At 48.3% G+C, this 19129-nt stretch overlaps 3 protein-coding genes and 1 long non-coding RNA gene across 6 annotated transcripts; 1 reads left to right on the plus strand and 3 right to left on the minus strand.

Annotated features, from left to right (window-relative positions):
• Positions 1 to 2377: 2377 nt before the first annotated feature.
• Positions 2378 to 8793, minus strand: LOC120692666. Its single transcript, XM_039976040.1, has 3 exons — positions 3335 to 8793; positions 2949 to 3267; positions 2378 to 2854 (listed from the first exon to the last, which is right to left on the minus strand). The coding sequence occupies exon 1, from the start codon at positions 4701 to 4703 to the stop codon at positions 3762 to 3764; it is 942 nt and encodes a 313-aa protein (XP_039831974.1). The 5' UTR covers positions 4704 to 8793; the 3' UTR covers positions 2378 to 2854; positions 2949 to 3267; positions 3335 to 3761.
• On the plus strand, positions 3008 to 11196 carry LOC120692667. Its single transcript, XM_039976041.1, has 10 exons — positions 3008 to 3275; positions 3343 to 3426; positions 9084 to 9233; positions 9319 to 9606; positions 9642 to 9798; positions 9896 to 10058; positions 10158 to 10286; positions 10367 to 10561; positions 10676 to 10798; positions 11083 to 11196. Exons 1-10 carry the CDS (start codon positions 3008 to 3010, stop codon positions 11194 to 11196), a joined length of 1671 nt encoding a protein of 556 aa, XP_039831975.1.
• Positions 9820 to 12263, minus strand: LOC120692668. The gene is made up of 3 exons (XR_005682699.1): positions 11905 to 12263; positions 10166 to 11688; positions 9820 to 10066 (listed from the first exon to the last, which is right to left on the minus strand). It is a non-coding gene; the product is annotated as an uncharacterized LOC120692668 (long non-coding RNA).
• A 1064-nt stretch (positions 12264 to 13327) lies between these two features.
• Positions 13328 to 18259, minus strand: LOC120690528 (probable WRKY transcription factor 3). 3 transcript variants are annotated; one of them, XM_039973208.1, is made up of 5 exons: positions 17815 to 18250; positions 16481 to 16685; positions 15961 to 16318; positions 15766 to 15888; positions 13328 to 13972 (listed from the first exon to the last, which is right to left on the minus strand). In XM_039973208.1, exons 1-5 carry the CDS (start codon positions 18169 to 18171, stop codon positions 13693 to 13695), a joined length of 1323 nt encoding a protein of 440 aa, XP_039829142.1. In that variant the 5' UTR covers positions 18172 to 18250; the 3' UTR covers positions 13328 to 13692. The 3 variants fall into 3 exon arrangements, 2 of the variants coding, with proteins under 2 accessions (XP_039829142.1, XP_039829141.1); XR_005681797.1 differs by having other exon boundaries at positions 15766 to 15901; positions 15961 to 16685; positions 17815 to 18259; XM_039973207.1 differs by having other exon boundaries at positions 15961 to 16685.
• Positions 18260 to 19129: the final 870 nt, after the last annotated feature.

Genomic DNA, 19129 nt, shown 5'->3' on the forward strand with positions numbered 1-19129 from the left:
GGATGTCCCTTCGCGGCGGCTTTGTCTGTGCGGCGTCGGCGTGGCGGAGGAGTCGATGCTGCTGGAGAATAACTTGTGCCCGCCTTTCCTCCGTCCCAGTGGCATCCTTCTCCAGCGCCTAAGGTAAGGTTGGGACTTTGTTCACAGGAGTCCAGTGCCGGTGGGTCATCATCTTCCAGGTGATGCCGCTGCTGCCTTTCTTTTGCTTGGATGTGGAGCTGTCTGTTTGGGATTTGGTTGTTGGCCGGCCGGATCTGGCTCTTTTCTTCCTCGACGACAGTGGTCGCCGGTCACAAGCTCAGATTCAGGAGTCGGAGGTGTTGGGGCGCAGCCCCGGTCGATGGGCGATCGCCGACGGCTTCATCCTGTTCTTCGGGACGGGTGTCTACTTCGACTCCTTTTCAAGCCAGCGGGCGATGTGACTTCTCCAGCTCAAGGTGGTGCTCGCCATCTTCTTCGGCGGTGATGGCCGGCGACGAGGACGACGAGTGTCGGTGGTTCGCGAAGGATCTAGGGACTCGGATGTAATTTTGCTTTTTATTAGGGTCCTTTGTGAAGTTTGGTTGGCACAGCTGTCTCCGTATCCTATACGTACGTGTCTGTATCTGTCTACGGTATTGTACGTCTTCCTTGCTTGAAATACAGATACATATTATCAAAAAAAAAGGACGGCACCAAACAAGGAAAAGCACTATACATAGGTGTTGCTAATTTACAAGAGGTGGGCGCATGGGTTATTTTCTGCCCGGCTGCCGTCCAGCCTCTTTTACGCAGGAGAGGGCGGCTGCTTGCTCCCCCTCACCGGCCGGCGGTTCGACGTCGACCGTGCCAAAGGGAGACGCGCGGGGGCCTCGCACGCCGTCAGCCTCCCGGCTCAGTCAGTGCATGTTCGTGTTCCTTGATGCCTGCACGCGCCATGCTTTCTTCCAGGACCTGAGCGGTTGGTCCTCTCCCTCCTCCACCCTAGCTGAATCGTGTCTTGTTTCCTTCTCTCTCTTTTTTCACCGAGTGAATCCTGTTAAATTTGTTTGGGTTTTTTTTCTTGAAAATTGGGATTAATTATGCATGTTATTACCTGAATGAATGCTGTTTCTTTTCCTTATTTGGTACATTGGGATGTGGTGCTTTACGCTGTATACTTTCTTCGGTTTGATGGGAATGTTATTATGCCACGCTTGGCTCCTTGTTAATTAAACATATATATTCAGTAGTAGGGGCTTCGCCACCTGGTGTTTCCTTAGAGGAAAACTGGTACTATGCCTTTTCAAAAAAAAAAAACTTTCACAATGAACCTTGTATATGCTGAACCAAGAAGATAATTTTTTGGACCAACAACACGATTTCAGGGAAAAATAAAATTACGTGTTTCATGTTCCTATCATCCTAGTTTGTATGGTCGTTTAAGCCGCCACACCTACCTAATTTTTAATTAAGCATTTCTAGGTTTTTTTTTGAAATTAAGAGCAGGAGCACTGCCATGTCATATAAGAAGAGGAAGCAATCGTACATAACGCGCCGAAGCGTACACACCACACAAACAAACGCACACAACACAACGAAACACCAAACTATCACGAGTTTAGCCAAAGGAAAGATTATTACCATATACCACATCAAAGAAGTAAACTATAATTATTGCTATTTTCTAAAAGCATGGTCGAGCTTACAAAGGTTGATTTAGGATAAATTTAAAAATGATCTGGAACAGAGAGGGTATTACAAAGGAACCAATTTTAGGGAGAAAGAGAAAAGGTAGTGTATGTTCTTGTATGTGCGTGCCCATGTGTCATCGTAGCGCCACTGTATCCTGACCTAGTTAGATATTAAAAAAAATCATACGCCGGCCGTGCATGTGGACATAATTACAATAATAAACGAGGATCTACGTTCGTTCAGAGCAAGAGCCAAGAGGCATGGTTAGATTATTACCTCCATCCCAACAAGTCTAACAACCACTCAGTTTTCTACTCATTTCTACAGGGGGGCTAATATTTTTTAGCATGTTTCTGAATACGTTATGTTTGCAGCCAAATGATGTTTTGCTGAACAGATGAATAACTCCTCCCAAAACAAAGTTGAATACTTGCAAAAAAAAAAGATGAAATATGTTTTACTCTACATGACCAAAAATAAAGAAAGCAAACCTGACAACAACAATTATTCTTGGTTGCACGTACAGCTCCAAGAATTTATTCCTCTATTATTCCCTAACTCATTTGCCTAACATATAATTCATTTGTTCAGATATCAATTCTTTCCAGCTCGTAGCTGGTTGTCCGACTGCTGATTCTAGAATATTTGCTTCTCTTTGACTATCAACATCCTTCAAGAAATGCAGATACCCCCTGCAAACGCGGCATCTATCTGATCATTGCATAAATCCGAAACCCCTACCGACAGTACAAGGCAATCTGCTTAACCATATTTCTCTTCAACTAGAAGATCTCTCTTCATTATGCAAACTGAACAAGAACCTTCCCTGAAGTTCAAAGTTGCCTAATTATTTGTCCAGGAATAGTTGATATAATTCATTGTCTACAATAATGCATATAATGCAAAATGCCAACCTACCAACGAGCACATGCTCTCCAAACTAATCCATCAATTATCAGCCTACACAACATTATATTGCAGAACGGCTTAAGTTTTCTCCAAACCTTGCCCTCACTTTCCAAGTCTCTTGCTTTTCCGAAACCATTTGCGTTTCTTGGATTCAATCTGGTAGCTCTCCATTCTGTTTATCCAGTTTCTTGTTACATTCTCCTCACATTTGTCTGTCTAGTTGAGAATACTCGATCTTTGGTGCCACAGAAATCACTCCACTCGCACTGTCTGTTTGCGAATCTTTAGAACCCTGCTAAACATACATCAAACTTATATTGTTGTGACTGCAGGTTAGGCCTTCATCTCTAGCTCCACAGTGTGTACAAACAGTGAAGGTGAATTACCTTAAAGAGTACTGAGGATACCAGAAACAGAAAACACACACACACAAGTATCCACCACCATGGGTTCCTGTACTTCCAAGGCTGCCCTAGAGCATAGGAGGCCAGCGAGATATTACACCAGAGGACGAAGAGTCCGCAGCCGTTCCCGGTCCATCATGCCAGAGGCACCCCAGTCACAGCAGTTGAGCGATACGAGAGGACGCATGACCGGCTTCTCAATGAGCGAGATTGTCCATGTCGAGACTGCAAACCGTGGCAAATCGGAGCTTTCCAAGACATTCCACCTTACGCAGATGCAGTGGCATCACAGCCAGAGGGACTGTAAAGGTAAAAGTTCATGTAAGCTGATAAGTACGAGGCAATGAATCAACCAGATTTTCTCATACCGTTGTAGGTTGCAGCAACGAAGATGCCTGGTTTGACTCTGTAAGCATTCTTGAAGATGATTCTGATGATGAATTCAAGAGTGTAGATGGAGGTAAGAACATTAGAAACTTAACAATTAGGAGTTGTTTGGAATGGTTGTTGTGAACTGATGTGTCAGGTAGTGTTAGCGTGATAGATTGGGCCGCCCTGTTGGGCTGTGGGGCGCCGGCCTATTGGCCTGGCTGCCGTGAGCTTTGTGATGGATTGATTTGTATTAGGCAAGGATCATGGTTGATTGGGTGTGTTCTATAAACCCTAACCCTAGACGATCCTTGCCTATATATTGTACCCTCTACCCTCATTAATCAATCATCCAATTTCCGAGCCTTTCCTCGCTTTCATGGTATCAAGAGTCCGGATTCTCTCCCGGATCCACCTTCCGCTGCCCTAGCACGCCGGCGCCCTGCCGTGCAGTGCTTGCGCGCCGGCCTTCCGTCGTGTCGCGCCCACCCCTTCCCTTGCGCCGCCTCCCAATCCCGCGCCATGACAGGCTCTGCTCCGCAGTCCCCATCCGCCGCCTCCAAGGCCGCCCAGGATGACGAGCTCGCCCGCCGCCAGGCGCAGGAGGCCGCCAGCGCCGCCGCTTTGGAGACACAGCGCCTCGCCAAGGCGTGGCAGGACGAGTACGACGCCACCATGGCACGCGCCGCGCAGGCCGAGGAGGAGGCCGCGACAGCTGCTGCCGCCCGCGATGCCCCCTTGGCGTGCGCGGCCCGCGAGCGCGCCGCCGCCGAAGACGCCCTCGGCCCTCCGAAGCCCCCTCACCGCGACAGTGACAGCGTCCCCACCGATCTCCACGCGGCCCTGCTCCTTCACGAGGCTGCTGCCCTCTTGAATCTGCATGCGCAGGCGGTCGCCGTCACCAACATCCGCAGCCTCGTCCCGATCATCCTCGACGTCGACTCCGGTAACTTCAACCGATGGCGTGATCAGTTTCTGCTCACCCTCGGCAAGTTCTCCGTCCAGGATCACGTCCACCTCGACGCCCCTGCTGTTGCATCCCCGGACTGGACACGCATGGACTGCGTTGTCAAGTCCTGGATCCTCGGGACCCTCACCGACGACCTCGCCGAGATCATCTCCTCCCAAGGCACCTCTGCCAAGGACGCCTGGCTCACCGTCGAGTCCCTCTTCCTCAGCAACCGGGAGGCGCGCTCCATCCAGCTGGAGACGAAATTCCGTAACTTCGTCCAAGGCTACCTCTCCGTCACCGACTACTGTCGCCGCATGAAGAAGATGGCCGACGACCCCGGCTCCCTCGGTGAGATCATCACCGATCGGACACTCGTCCTCAGCGTCAGCCGAGGCCTCAACGAGCGCTTCGCCCATGTTGGGACACTTCTCCGACGCGCCCGCCTCTTCCCCAGCTTCCTAGAGGCCCGTGATGACCTCGTCCTTGAGGAAATCACTCTGGAGAATCGGCAGACCCCTGCCGCCGCCCTCACCGCCTCCACCAAGGCTGCGGCTTCTGCCCCTCAGCAGCAGCAGGCTGCCTCCGGCTCCGGGGGGGGGCAACTCATCCAGCGCCAAGTCTTCGAACCATCGCAGCAGACGCGGCGGCGGCAACAGCAACAGCACGGGTGGCTCCGACCAGCGCGCCCAGGGGACGCAGCCACAGCAGGCTGCCGGCGCCCCTGGGGCCAAGGACGCTCCATCCAGCGCCCCCTGGCCCACCTTCTACAACCCCTGGACGGGGACCATTCAGATGTGGCCTGGTCCCCGCCCCCCTCTGGCGCCCATACCGCGACCTCCCTAGCCGCAGGCCATGTTCGCCCAGCAGCTGCCGCCCTACGTCGCCCCGCAGCAGCAGCAGGCTGCTGCCCCCTCTTCGGCCACTGATGGCGCTGGCCAGTGGACTGCCCTAGGGCTCTACCACCCCATGGCCGGCCTCCCTTCCTGGGATCAGCAGTCACTGGCCTCCGCATTCAGCACGGCGTCGCTGAACCAGCCCCCCTCCAACGAGTGGTACTTCGACTCATGTGCTACCTCTCACATGACTTCTCTACCACATATACTTTCGCATGCCTGCTCCCCGCGGTATCCTACTCCTTCATCCATTGTTGTCGGTAATGGCTCCGTCATTCCTGTCACAGCCACTGGTTCCACAGAGTTATCTCCTTTTTTACGTCTTAATAATGTTCTTGTGTCACCACAAATTATTAAGAATCTTATCTCTGTTCGCCAGTTTACTACCGATAATAATTGCTCTGTTGAATTTGACCCCGCTGGTTGCTCTGTGAAGGCCCTTCCGTCACGGACAGAGATCGTCAGGTGCAATAGCTCCGGCCCGTTGTACCCTCTTCGTCTACCGCCAGCTTCTTCCTTCATCGCCAAAGCTACCTCTCCACTGTGGCATAGGCGTCTCGGGCACCCCGGTCATGAAGCTTTGTCAAAGCTTGCTGCTAGTATTTCCTTTCAGTTAGAGGATTGTTCACAGTTGTGTCATGCATGTCAGTTGGGGCGACATACTCGTCTGCCTTTTCATGCGTCTTCGTCTCGTGCTACACATCAGTTTGATCTTATTCATTGTGATCTTTGGACGTCTCCTGTTGCTAGCATTTCAGGATTTAAATATTATTTGGTCATACTTGATGATAGCACTCATTATCTGTGGACTTTTCCCCTACGCTTTAAGTCTGACACTTTCAGCGCGCTGTCTAACTTCATCTCCTACGCCACTACCCAATTTGGCGCCTCTGTCAAAGAAGTTCAGTGCGACAATGGCAAGGAGTTTGGACAATTCCAGTACCCACACATTCTTCCTCACTAGAGGCATTCATCTTCGCATGTCTTGCCCCTACACCTCGCCTCAGAACGGTAAAGCTGAACGTATTATTCACTCCATAAATAATGTCGTTCGCTCCCTACTGTTTCAGGCATCCATGCCACCCACCTACTTGGTTGAGGCCCTCTCCACGGCGACTTCTCTGGTTAACATCTTGCCAACCAAGACCCTCGACTTCTCCACGCCACACCTCACCCTTCTGGGCAAACCCCCGGCGTATGATCACCTTCGGGTTTTCTGTTGCAAGTGTTATCCAAACCTCTCCGCCACAACTCCACATAAACTCACCCCGCGCTCCACCCTGTGCGTCTTCCTTGGCTATTCCGCTCATCACAAAGGATACCGCTGCCTTGATCTCTCCTCCAACCGAGTCATCATCTCGCGGCAGGTCATCTTTGATGAAACTTCCTTTCCCTTTGCTGAGAACAATGGCCCTCGCCAGGCTGAGGACTTCGAGTTTTTAGATGCTACTGATGTTGTGCCCGTTCCTATTGGTTCGATGCACAAAGTTTTTCCTGCAGGACTTCCCACTGGCGCCTCCTCCAGCGCGGCGCCGGCCTCAGCTCCCCCCGTGGCTCCCGCGCCCGCGGAGCCCTAGGCGTCCTCCTCCGGGTCCCTGGTGCGCGCGCTCTACATCCCGCCTGCGCGGCGCGCGCCGGGTACCCTGACCACCGCGCCACGCGCGGCCCCCCTGGAGACCAGGACTGCCTCCCCTGCGCCACGCGCGGCCTCACTGGAGTCCACTCCGGACTCACCAGTGCCACGCGCGGCGTCGCCCACAGGGTCTCCGGTGCGCGCGCTCTACGTCCCGCCCGCGCGGCGCGTACCGGGTACCCCTCCTTCCGCGCCACGCGCGGCCACGTCCGACGCGCCTCCGCCGGTTTTCATCCCGCCCCCACTGCGTGAGATCACCAAGGTGTACTCACGCCGCCCGCCGGCTCCTGCTCCTGTGCTCGACGGCCCGCCCCCTTTGCCCAAGGGCGCTGAGGCCATTCCTCCAGTGCGCAATGAGCATGGCATGTTGACACGGGCAAAGACTGGGTATCGGATGCCACCTCGCCCGATTCTCCACACCGCCGCCCTGTCTCCCGTCCCGAAGACCTACCGTAGTGCTCTGGCTGATCCTCATTGGCGAGCTGCTATGGTAGAGGAACATGATGCTCTTCTACAGAATCACACCTGGGATCTTGTGCCTCGTCCTGCTGGGGCCAACATTGTCACCGGGAAGTGGATCTTCAAGCACAAGTTCCGGGCGGACGGGTCTCTCGAACGATATCAGGCGCGCTGGGTTCTTCGTGGTTTTTCCCAGCGGCCTGGTGTGGATTTCTCGGAGACTTTCAGTCCTGTGGTGAAGCCAGCCACTGTTCGCACAGTGCTCTCTTTGGCTCTCTCTCTCGGCGCTGGCCTGTTCATCAGCTCGACGTCAAGAATGCTTTTCTGCATGGTACCCTGATTGAGATAGTTTACTGCATACAGCCGTCTGGTTCTGAGGATCCCACCCATCCGGATTTTGTTTGTCGTCTGAACAAGTCCTTGTATGGGTTGAAGCAGGCTCCTCGGGCTTGGTACAGTCGGTTTGCTACGCATCTGCTCTCTCTCTCTCGGGTTTGTGGAAGCCAAGTCAGACACCTCCCTCTTTGTGTACCGGCGCGGATCAGATACAGCATATCTACTACTTTATGTTGATGATATCGTCCTCACTGCCTCATCCTCAGAGTTTCTTCGGCGGATTATTTCAGCTCTTCAGCAGGAGTTTTCTATGAAGGATCTCGGCGAACTGCATCACTTTCTTGGTATGCATGTTCAGCGATGTGGTGATGGTCTTCTTCTTTCTCAGAGATAGTATATGCTTGAGATCCTTGATCGTGCTGGGATGGCAGAGTGCAAGCCATGCTCTACGCCCGTCGACACCAATCCCAAAGTCGCCGCGGCTGATGGTTCTCCTGTTTCAGATCCTACGGATTTCAGGAGTCTTGCTGGTGCTCTACAGTAATTGACGTTCACATGGCCTGATATTGCCTACGCTGTGCAGCAAGTCTATCTTCACATGCATGACCCCAGAGAGCCCCACCTTGCGGCTCTCAAACGGATCCTCCGTTATGTTCGAGGCACTCTTCACCTTGGCCTTCTGCTGCGACCGTCTTCTTCAGCTGATCTTCAGGTCTACACTGATGCTGACTGGGCAGGATGTCCCGATACGCGCAAGTCCACCTCGGGCTATGCTGTGTTTCTTGGGGACAACCTGATCTCCTGGTCCTCAAAGCGTCAGACCACCGTCTCCAGATCCAGTGTTGAAGCCGAGTACCGCGCCATGGCTAATGGTGTTGCTGAGGCCACATGGCTGCGCCAGCTCCTTCAGGAGCTTCACGCCCCTCTCCGTCGCGCCACACTGGTGTACTGTGACAACATCAGTGCAGTATACATGTCCTCCAACCCAGTCCAGCACCAGCGTACCAAGCATATTGAGATTGATCTTCACTTCGTTCGCGAGCGGGTGGCCATCAGTGATCTGAGAGTTCTGCATGTCCTGACTTCGTCCCAGTATGCAGACATCTTCACCAAGGGTCTTCCATCTTCGGTGTTCACTGAGTTTAGATCCAGTTTGAACGTGCAAAGTGGTTGACGATCAGACTGCGGGGGGGGGGGGGGGGGGGGGGGGGGGGGTTAGCGTGATAGATTGGGCCGCCCTGTTGGGCTGTGGGGCGCCGGCCTATTGGCCTGGCTGCCGTGGGCTTTGTGATAGATTGATTTGTATTAGGCAAAGATCATGGTTGATTGGGTGTGTTCTATAAACCCTAATCCTAGACTATCCTTGCCTATATATTGTACCCTCTACCCTCATTAATCAATCATCCAATTCCCGAGCCTTTCCTCGCTTTCAGGTAGGCATAACTGTAATGTCCAAGGTTTGAATTCCCCTGCAGATAGTTCAGCATCATCGGACGAAGATGAGGACCAAAATAAGCAATATGAGAGCGCTTCCCGTTTTGCCGACACACTCTCTCGTATTGGTGAGATATGCCGTGGTGTGCCTATGACATTATCTATTGAACAGTACCTGAAAAGAGATAAAGGTATGAACAATTTCACCTCAAAGGAATAAGCATTACAAATATTCAACAACTCCTACAGCTTTAACTGATATTCTTGCATTGAAAGGTGATGATCCTGGACACAGGAGCCAAAACTTGTCCGTGTGTGCCACCAAGTGCTTACCGACCTCCTTTAGTTTCAAGGGCTTGAAGGATAAAAATGATTCAGATGATGATAACAAGGAGAGTCCCACCCCATCCCGCTTACGGAAGCTGCTGCACTCTATTAGCTTCAATGACAAGATGCAGCAGTTGACTGGTGGAAGCCCAACAACAAAAAAGTCAACAGTCATCCGGCTCTCATACAAGACATCATGCGATGACTATGAAGACAGCAGTGAACTGGGTAAGTCCAGTTTCTGTTTCAGTTTGTCGCCCCTCTCAATCTAGCTAATGTTCAAAATCTCACTGTAGGTAAATCTAAGAAATATGTTGTCCGTCCAAAGGTAGGGCAAACAATCCCATGTGGAGGTGAGAAGCCGACAACAGGATGTTGGTCACGGATTGATCCATCCCTCTTCAAGTTGAGGAGTGAGACCTTCCTAAAGTATGACAAGAAACTTGGAAATAACGATATCAAATATGTTTATCTATAAGCATGAAATGAGCTGTATGAACCGAACATCTGATTTAAATCTTTGCAGAGATAAGAAGAAATGTGCTGCTCCAAATTATGCTGCTTATTATCCGATAGGGGTGGATTTGTTTGCCTGCACCAAGAAGGTTCATCACATTGCTCAGCACCTTGATCTTCCACAGATCAGAACACATCCCAAGCTCCCGTCACTTTTGATTGTGAACATCCAGGTACTCCCCTGCAAATTGCATGGAAGTAGGTATAGCTTGACTATCATGTAAAGTTCTACTATTACAAGCTCTCTCTCTTTTTTTCTCTCTAAATCACAGATGCCTACCTACCCTGCTGCCATGTTCCTCGGTGACAGCGACGGAGAAGGCTTTAGCCTCGTCTTGTACTTCAGGATATCTGAATACTATGAGAAGGAGGTTTCGGATCATTTCAAGGATTCTATCATGGTTAGCCTTTTCCAGTTCACCATCTCTATTTCCCAAACAGAATTATTTTCTGTGAGCTAACAGAATCCTTCTGTCAACAGAAATTTTTTCAGAATGAATCTGAGAAGGTAAAAGGGTTTACATCAGAATCTACCACCATGTACAGAGATCGATTGAAAATCATGGCTGGATTGGTCAACCCAGATGACCTCCAGTTGGGTTCCACAGAGAAGAAGCTTGTCCAAGCATACAATGAGAAGCCAGTCCTCTCACGGCCCCAACATAATTTCTATGAGGTAAAGTGATGTACTTGTTTGAACTGTGAAGTAACACACAATGTTGTTAGGTGGTAATCAGATTGTATGGTATTCTAGAAACCACCAGTTAATGTTTATCTCTTACCTCACCAGGGAGAGAACTACTTTGAGGTAGATCTTGATATACACCGGTTCAGCTACATTGCTAGGAAGGGACTAGATTCATTTAGGGAACGCCTAAAGAATGGCATCCTCGATTTGGGTTTGACAATTCAGGTAAGTTTTCCTTTAGATTTTCACCAAATATGCATCTATCAATCTTCTTCCGCTTCTTCTACTTATTTGCAGAGAACAGATGTCCTCATGTCTTTCTTTGGGTGCAAGACAAATTTCAGATTCATCAAATACTGTTAAATTGATAATCATAGAGCTCACCGTTGACTTGCATAGAAAATTTTCCATACCCATGAATAACTAACACTGCAGTTTATCTGGAATTGCTCTTGAAATATCTCATACTCAGTCTATATTAATTGTAATTAATTATAATGATCTTGCAGGCCCAGAAGCAAGAGGAGCTCCCTGAGCAGGTCCTCTGCTGTGTTAGGCTGAACAAGATTGAATTTGTTAACCATGGGCAAGTTCCAACAATAGTCACAGTTGATGACAAGTGACACATTTGATCATAGTGGTTGCATGTATGAGCTATTGGAAGGCTAGACCCATTCAATCGGTGAGAAAAGAATGAGGAAAAAAACTGATGACCCCACATCTTAGTTTCTACTTAAAATGCTGCCCCTTCTGCCTGCATGTAAGCACGAAAACTTTTCTATAATCGTAATAATGTATATACAAGCCAATACGACCCCGACCCTTCAGGTGTTGGTCACGATCTAACCTTTTCCACTCAAGTTGCCGGCTGCAATATGTCACTTTCAGACACAGATAGATATTAAACCTGACAAGACGAAATGGCCATTCGACAACATAAACATTCCCATGATAAGATGCTGACAGAAATCAGGAATAGCCAAACTTTGCTTCTGAGTTTCCTTCTCAGGCACTTGCCTGCTTACACTACGAGCAGATTGTATGCAGTGGAACCATGGAGGTGAACCAGTCCTAGCTTTCAGCCTCCAAGAAATTGGTCGCCGAATTTATGTCAGCTGCACGTACGTGTGTATGTTAGCCAGCGCAGCAGCGCTGCAATTTGCAATCACATGACATCGCCGACTAATTCAGCATGGCCATCGAACCGTGCTTGGCTGTGTCCAGGTGAGAGAATGTACAGAGCATTGTTCTTTTTTTTAGGGCAGAATGTGCAGGACATTGAGCGGCACTGAGAGTACAGAATCAGAACGGGCAAAAGTGAAGGGGCGTACCTCATCCTATACTCCTATTCACGGACCAGTAGCCTCCGCGAGCCATCTGAGCTAGTGCCCCGCGGTAGGAAGACATCAAACACCGTTCCCCTGGATGCGGCGGAGCGCGCCATGCCCCCGATATCTACGGGCGGGGAGCGAATGCACGGACGGAACTACGGGCCTGGGAGGCGCGCGGCGGACCATGGGAGAAGAGGGCACCGCCGCAGCCGCAGGACGGCAGGAGGCTGGCTGGGGAGGCGGAGGTCGCTGCCCCGGGAACGGGTAGACTTTTTGTCGAACAAGTAGTGGGCAGAGTGAGAGCCGGCGCCGTGCGGAAGGCTAGCATGACGGCAACGAAAACGAAGCGCGTAATTCCGGATTTCCTCCCACTCCTCTCCACGCTGGATGAAGCTTCAAGTAAGAGATTAATAAATATAACATAAAAAAGAGATTCAATAATAAATAAAGATAAATGAAAAATGATTTTCTGTGGATGGCTGAATGCACACTTCAATAAAATATATACTCCATATTTCTTTATTTGTCGTTAGAACAAAAAAAACTTAGTTCATTTTAGTATAAATTTGTTGTCTGAAATGACAACTAAATGGATGAGAGTATCAATATGTAACGGGTCTCCTGCAATAGATAATATAGACCCAATAGATAATATGGTAAGGAGCCTCAAATTTTAGTCTAGATAATCTAAAAATTGAATTCTTTTAGGGCTGGTCTTTTACCTTATATAATTTTGAGCTAAAAATATATAAAAGTTAAGTTTGGTTGTGAATAGGGTCATGATCCGTTACCACCACACCTAAATATTATTCTACGGTGTTGCGGATGCAAAAAAAAAAATCATTTTAGAAAAAGAGTTGATATCGATGTGCAGACAGTCCTCTTTCTGAAATTGGCATACTAGCATAGTTGACTCATAGAAACTGATCACCAGTGAATTGGGGTATGTCACATGAAAATTATGAGTATTATAATACAAAGTCCTATCCTAAAATACTCCCATATTACATATTTAACGAACAAATTTCGTTGCTGGTCAACAACATGGACCAATATAATTCGAGATTGGCCTTGTTTGGTTTTTTGGAAGGCTAGGAATAGTAACACTTTGACCGCTAATTATGGTGTCAAATAAAATCAGTTTATAAAATCAACTCCAGAATCTCTGTGCTAGGAACCCGGAAGAATCTAATGAGACCTTCGACCACGTAATTAGAAGATGGTTACTGTAGCAAATCATCGATTAACTACCATTATTAGATTCGTCGCGAAAAGTTACACTCCTCCCTGAAAAAATTTTGCAAATAAACTTCATTTAGTACTCCATGCATACGAGATTCTTTTCTAGCGCTAGGCAACGCCGAAGAACCAAACACGACCATTGGATACCTGGAAAATTGGAAGGGAGGTCACCCCAGGCCCATGTCAAACAGTCATCAGCAACTATAACTTTTTATATCCTGTCGGCCGTGTATCTACAAATCATCTCAGTTAAACGTTCCAAATAGAGCATATACAATTGGCTGATGAAAGCTGCCATCTACTATATAGTTCTCCATGGGTAACACTAATGGCATTTACAACCAACGGGGTAGCAACACAGTGCTGCGAAACAGGGAGTGCAAAGCTGTCGGAAGTGCGCAAACAAAAGGATCTCGCTCTTCGCTAAAACCATGCCGAGGATTTACAATGCCAATTTGCTCCAGCAACCAGCACAGTGCGTGGCAGCACACCCAGGAAATGTACCGCGAGAACAGAAAAATTCAGGCTGCTAGGCACTCCAGAACTTTATGTTATTTCAGTTTCCTCTTTTAGTAGCATAGAAGAAGCCGACGACACGTCTGCTCCTCTGCCACTACTGGATGCTGAATTCTGTCCCCTGTGTGGTAAGCTGGTGGAGGATGCCGCGTTGGCGTTAGCAGCGGCAGCATGACTGCTGTTCCTGGCTGCGGGTACATCGTGGCTGTGCTTCCCTTCGTATGTCGTTATGACAGCCTTCGGGTCTTGCGATGACCTTTCGATATGCTTCTTCACATCACACCCTTGATACGTGCATTTGTAGTAACTCCTGCACAGTACAACCAGAATAGATATCTCAAATATCTCAAGTGTAAATAGAATTCAAATTGATACTCCAGGTATGTTCAGAAAGATGCATTATCAAATAAAATTGATAACTGATAGATAAAAAATGCTAGCCATTTAATCATTCGATGTTATTCGTCAAGCCATACATTTCAACTGTCCATTGTTATTGTTAACAATTATATGTAAACAAAGCAGGCTTTATGGCCATGCATCTACCACGTCATCACTATTTTGGCCTAATAGTCACAAACCTTATCCTTGTTTTGTTTTGTTAGTTGTCACAAAGTTAGCATATTTGTAACTCCCAATTGATGATGGATTTTGACGTAAAATTTTATCATTGAATCGAGTAGTTATAGACGTACGTTAATAAATATTCTAATCAGAATTATTTGTACTGGTTAATACACAAACTGAAAGTTTGTACATAGGAGCACTAAATGGGGATCAGGGGTTGTTAAGAGGGCTAAAATCAACACTTGAGCAGGTCACCACATCCAGGTCACTAAATGGGTATATAGTTACTTTGTGTTTGTGACTACTTTAGGACAGTGTAATAGCGGAAATCTGTTTGGGTGTATTTGCTGCAGGACATAGTTCAGCAATAAAGAAGCAAATGCACTCCAAAAGACAATCGCCCCTAGCAGATTTCCACTAGAACAATGTCTTTGCGAAAATACTGCAAAATATTTCTCAAAAACGCAGGAGAGCTGCCAAGAAAGGCTCGTCTGTACACAATTCCCCAAGAGAAAAATTGAAACAAAATCTGCACAAAATAACAGGTCCTGCATAAAAAGTTCCTATGAATAGCAATTAGGAATAAAACTTGGTAGTATCAGAAATCAATTCCTATGTAGGCACCATCACCAGGCGAAATCAAACAAAGGTTCTTCCTCACGTGCCATTTATAACAAGTGGCTTTTGGCTTCTGCACTCCTATTTCTAAAAGGTTCACAAATCTCAAAGCAATGGCAATTACACTAACTGCCAATTTCAATAGAAATATGTTACTTTGAATAAAAGAAGCATACATTTTGAAAAGTATTTATTTAAGGTGGATCTTGTAACACCATTTTTTATGTTGCCATAATCCTGCATGCATTGATGGTCAAAGCTAAAACTTTTTGACGATACAGATCCTGTGGATCGAAGGGACTAAAGTTATTGATACCCCACATTTAATTTCTGAAGTATCCTAACTGAAAACCAACAAACATGGACATGGGGGGATCATGGTGAGGTGCAGGAGGCTACCATGAGTTTTTTTTTCAGCACCAGCGATATTGCATGGGACTTTCAGGGTATTGAGATTACATTCAAAAGATCCATACTTGACCCAACACCGTGCCAGATCCTAAGAGCCCGCACCATAGACCAACAAGGTACATGTTTTGGCTTTGCTGGCGTAACAAATGATACTATTCACTACTTAAACAGTGGGTGGATCAACAGTTCAATATCACAAAAGGCTGTTGTACGTTTCATATCTTGTGGGTCATGTACAGGATCTGTTAAATAAATGAACTAATAACTACTACGGCACATACTTAAACCTACTAATTAACAAAGCTAATAACAATTTAAGATGTAACCTTTTTTCAAGAAGAGGCAAGTCCTTATAAGCTTATAGATAATAGCTAGTACCTCTTGATAATGGTGTTATGCAGAGCTATTCCAATTAAATGTGTTGTTTCCAAAGGTATATGCAAAATCACAGCAGAGTGGATGCATTCAAAGAAGGTGGAGAACAAGTCAAAAATGCGAAGGGGTTACCTTGGGTGTGGATTCCCTTTGACCACTTTCTGCCCATACTTGCGCCATCGGTAACCATCATCAAGAAGATCTACCTCACTAGTTGTTTGCACAATAATCCTTTGAGCTGGAGTTGGCACATGTCTGCCCAATAAAACTAACAATTATAGATCAGAGCTTGGAAAAATAGAAAAAAAAATCTATTATAGAAACCACCTTCTGTTTGCATTTGCACCACCAGCATCTCCATTGCCAACTTTTTGTTCAGCATCTTCCTCCTCCTCACTATCACTTGAACCCGACAATTGCTCATCTCCTTCTCTCCTCCTTGACACCAGAGGCCCTGCTATGCCATCATTGGAACCCCCATGTTTCCCAGAGTGGTTTTGGGAGCCTGGTTCTGATCTAGTTGAAGCATCTTCATTCTCATGGAAATCACCCGCTTCAATTAGGAGACCACCACCATCTTTGGACCTCCTTTTCGGTGGCCGCTGGTGGTTGTGCTGACCTCTATAAATTATTTGAGTGATGTGTCCTTCTCCTGAGCGCTCCACTTTTTTCTTAACTGGACAACCTGCATAGGTACATTTGTAGTAACTCCTCGGATACTCCCCACCCTTAACTGCCTTCTGGCCATACTTCCGCCAGTTGTATCCATCGTCAGCAGGTTTATCAAAAGCGGGTGCGGAATTTTGGAGTCCTTGTGAAATCTCATTAGATTCAATGCTCTTTTTACCTGTATGTGACGGCAGAGTTGATATCTCCTGCGTCGATGTCACATTGGCAGGGTTGACATGCTGAGGCTGTGATGTCGAAGCTAGTGTTGTTGTCGATGAAAAAGGGATCGAGAAATCTGAGTGATTGATCATATTGAACTGTGAGTGGACTGCTTGTGCTGTTACTTGTGCTAAGGCTTGTTGATGGGACATCTCGAAACTCCCCTGCAGGAAAAAAAGTAACAATTAATCGCTTAATCCAAAATATAAACATATCTATTTGCAACTGTAGCATTTAATAGTAAGCACAATAGAGCATTAAAAAAAAAGACATTCAAAAAGAGTTGAGCGGATCCAAATGACAGGAATAACATGGAAACGTTTGTCAGGCAACAGATTATATCAATCATGCTTACCACAGAAACTATTAAAAGCGGCATCTCCAGATTTCACATCTGTAACGATGTGCTTAACGCAGTTGTAAACCACTATAATTTTCTCATGATATGTTGTTACAGCAACTACAAATGTAACTATTCTCATGATATGTTTCTACAGCAAGCAACTAACAAATGTAACTATGCATAAAACCTTGACAGCTGATATAATCTAAACTTTAGTTTTCTACTTTTCTCCCCAAGCTCAAGTATTCTTTTCATTGACCTGTTATCTGAAAGAATGCTAAAACCTGATTGTACACAAGCAACTCACATCATGAACTATGCATACATGGAGGAGCAGGCAAACATTACTGATCAATCTATCCAATTACCATTCTAGCCTTATCACTGCAAAATAAAGAACAAAACTATGGAATCCCATTTCTGAAAGTGCGCCTGACGAGATATCATAATGTTAATGTCAATCAAAGCAACTGGCGCTGCAAGCAAGGGAAAGAACAGGACTTTTCTGACGACATTAAAAACATCAGCAACAGAAGTATCTCAGTATAATTTCCCCCAAAAAACAAATTGCTAACGTCCAGAGCAACCATCGGCGACTAGCCTCATATCGGGTACAGCAGCCTACGGCATTCCGACGTAGGCAGGACCACGGAGGTGGTACGAGTCAGTTAGCGATCGTGCTTGACCTTTCCACGCTGCACGCAGATCTTCCAGTGCGGGTCCAAGGCGGACACCGTCACACTGTATTACCCTCAGGAATCCGCAACACTGTTAGGAGGCAGCAATAGGAGTACTAGCATACTGCCTGCGAATTTAATTAACTAGAAAGCACCCCTCATGACGCAGCAGCCGAAACCCCAGGCACAACTGGATAAGCCAGCGAGCGAGCAAGGTAGGCAAAGGAACGGTGAGGTGTTCCGGCTACTGGCCCCGGGGGGTCTAGGGAGTACCGTTGGGGAGAAGAGGCCGGGCGAGCCGAGGAGCGCGGTGGGGCTGAGGCCCGGCGGCACGGCGAACGGGGACGGCGGCGTGGGGACGGCCGGCGCGGCGGCGGGCGAGCCTATGGCGCCGACGAGGAGCTGCGTGAAGGAGCCGTGGAAGGCCGGGGAGGGCGCGTCGGGGAAGAACGCGGCGGCGAGGGTGAGCGGGGCGGGGCTGGTCTCGGCGGCGCCGGCGCCGGCCGAGGAGGCGCCGGCGAAGAGGGACTCGACGGCGGAGCGCGGGGGCAGGGAGAGCGTGGGCCGCGGCGGCGGGCGGCGCGCCCCGTCGCCTGCTGCTGCGGTGGCGGGGGCGTCGTGGGCCGCCATGGGGGCTGTGGGGGGAGGGAAGGTAGCACAAGAGCTGTGCTCTCGGGCAGCGCTTCCTTTTCTGGGGAGCTGCGGCTGCCCGACAGCCCGAGTGGGCGTGGAGGGGTGGGACTGGGAGGCCGCGTTGACTCGCGGGGCCCGCCCCCACCCCTGGAATGGAAACGGGGGTCTGTATTTTACGGTAAAGGTAAAAAAAAAAGTAACCAACCCCGGCGGCTAGGCCGGCAGCCGGCAGGCGACAGCTGGTGGGTGGCCGCGGCCCGGCCGGCTGCCCGCGCGCCTGCCGCCGGTAGGTTTGTCTCTCTCCCTCTCGCGTCCGCCTGCTCCGGGCTCCCCGCGTGAAGCCGTTGTATTAGGGCCTGTTTATTATTGTAGCCGATCCAACCGTCCAGACTCCAGAGCCAGCCATACATCTACGCTGGAATTTTGCAAAAAACAAAACTCTTACTTTCAGAAAATATCATAATTTTGGGGTGTTCAAATCGGTTCTAGCCCAAGCTAAGGCAGCTACTATAGATGCTGCATTGTGCTCCTACTAGGCTACTATAAACATGTTTACTACAACACAAGTTAACACAACAGGCTACCGTTTAAATTATTACCATTCCATGAAAGGTAACGCAAGGTCACCTTTGACGTGGAAGTATTATTAACGTACATATTATCATCTCAGGGGCCATGGCTCGTTTTCTTGGAGATTTATGCTGTATATGCCTTGCTCAGAATGAGGGTGAAATACAAATTAAATGAAATGGCATTTGCTTTCTTTCTCCTATGTTCTTTCTTTGCTGGTCTATAATCTATCAGCTTGTTCAGCTGAAAAAATAAGGGCGTGTTTGGAACGGTGGCTACGGCCTGCTCGACCCAGTAACCAGGCCAAGGCCAGCCAGAGCCTGGTGGCAATGGGCCACCCATTCTTGTTTGGCGCAGTGGCCCGACCCAACCTGGGCGTCCTCAG

The sequence above is a fragment of the Panicum virgatum genome, chromosome 9N (assembly GCF_016808335.1).
Source record: "Panicum virgatum strain AP13 chromosome 9N, P.virgatum_v5, whole genome shotgun sequence".
NCBI lineage: Eukaryota > Viridiplantae > Streptophyta > Magnoliopsida > Poales > Poaceae > Panicum > Panicum virgatum.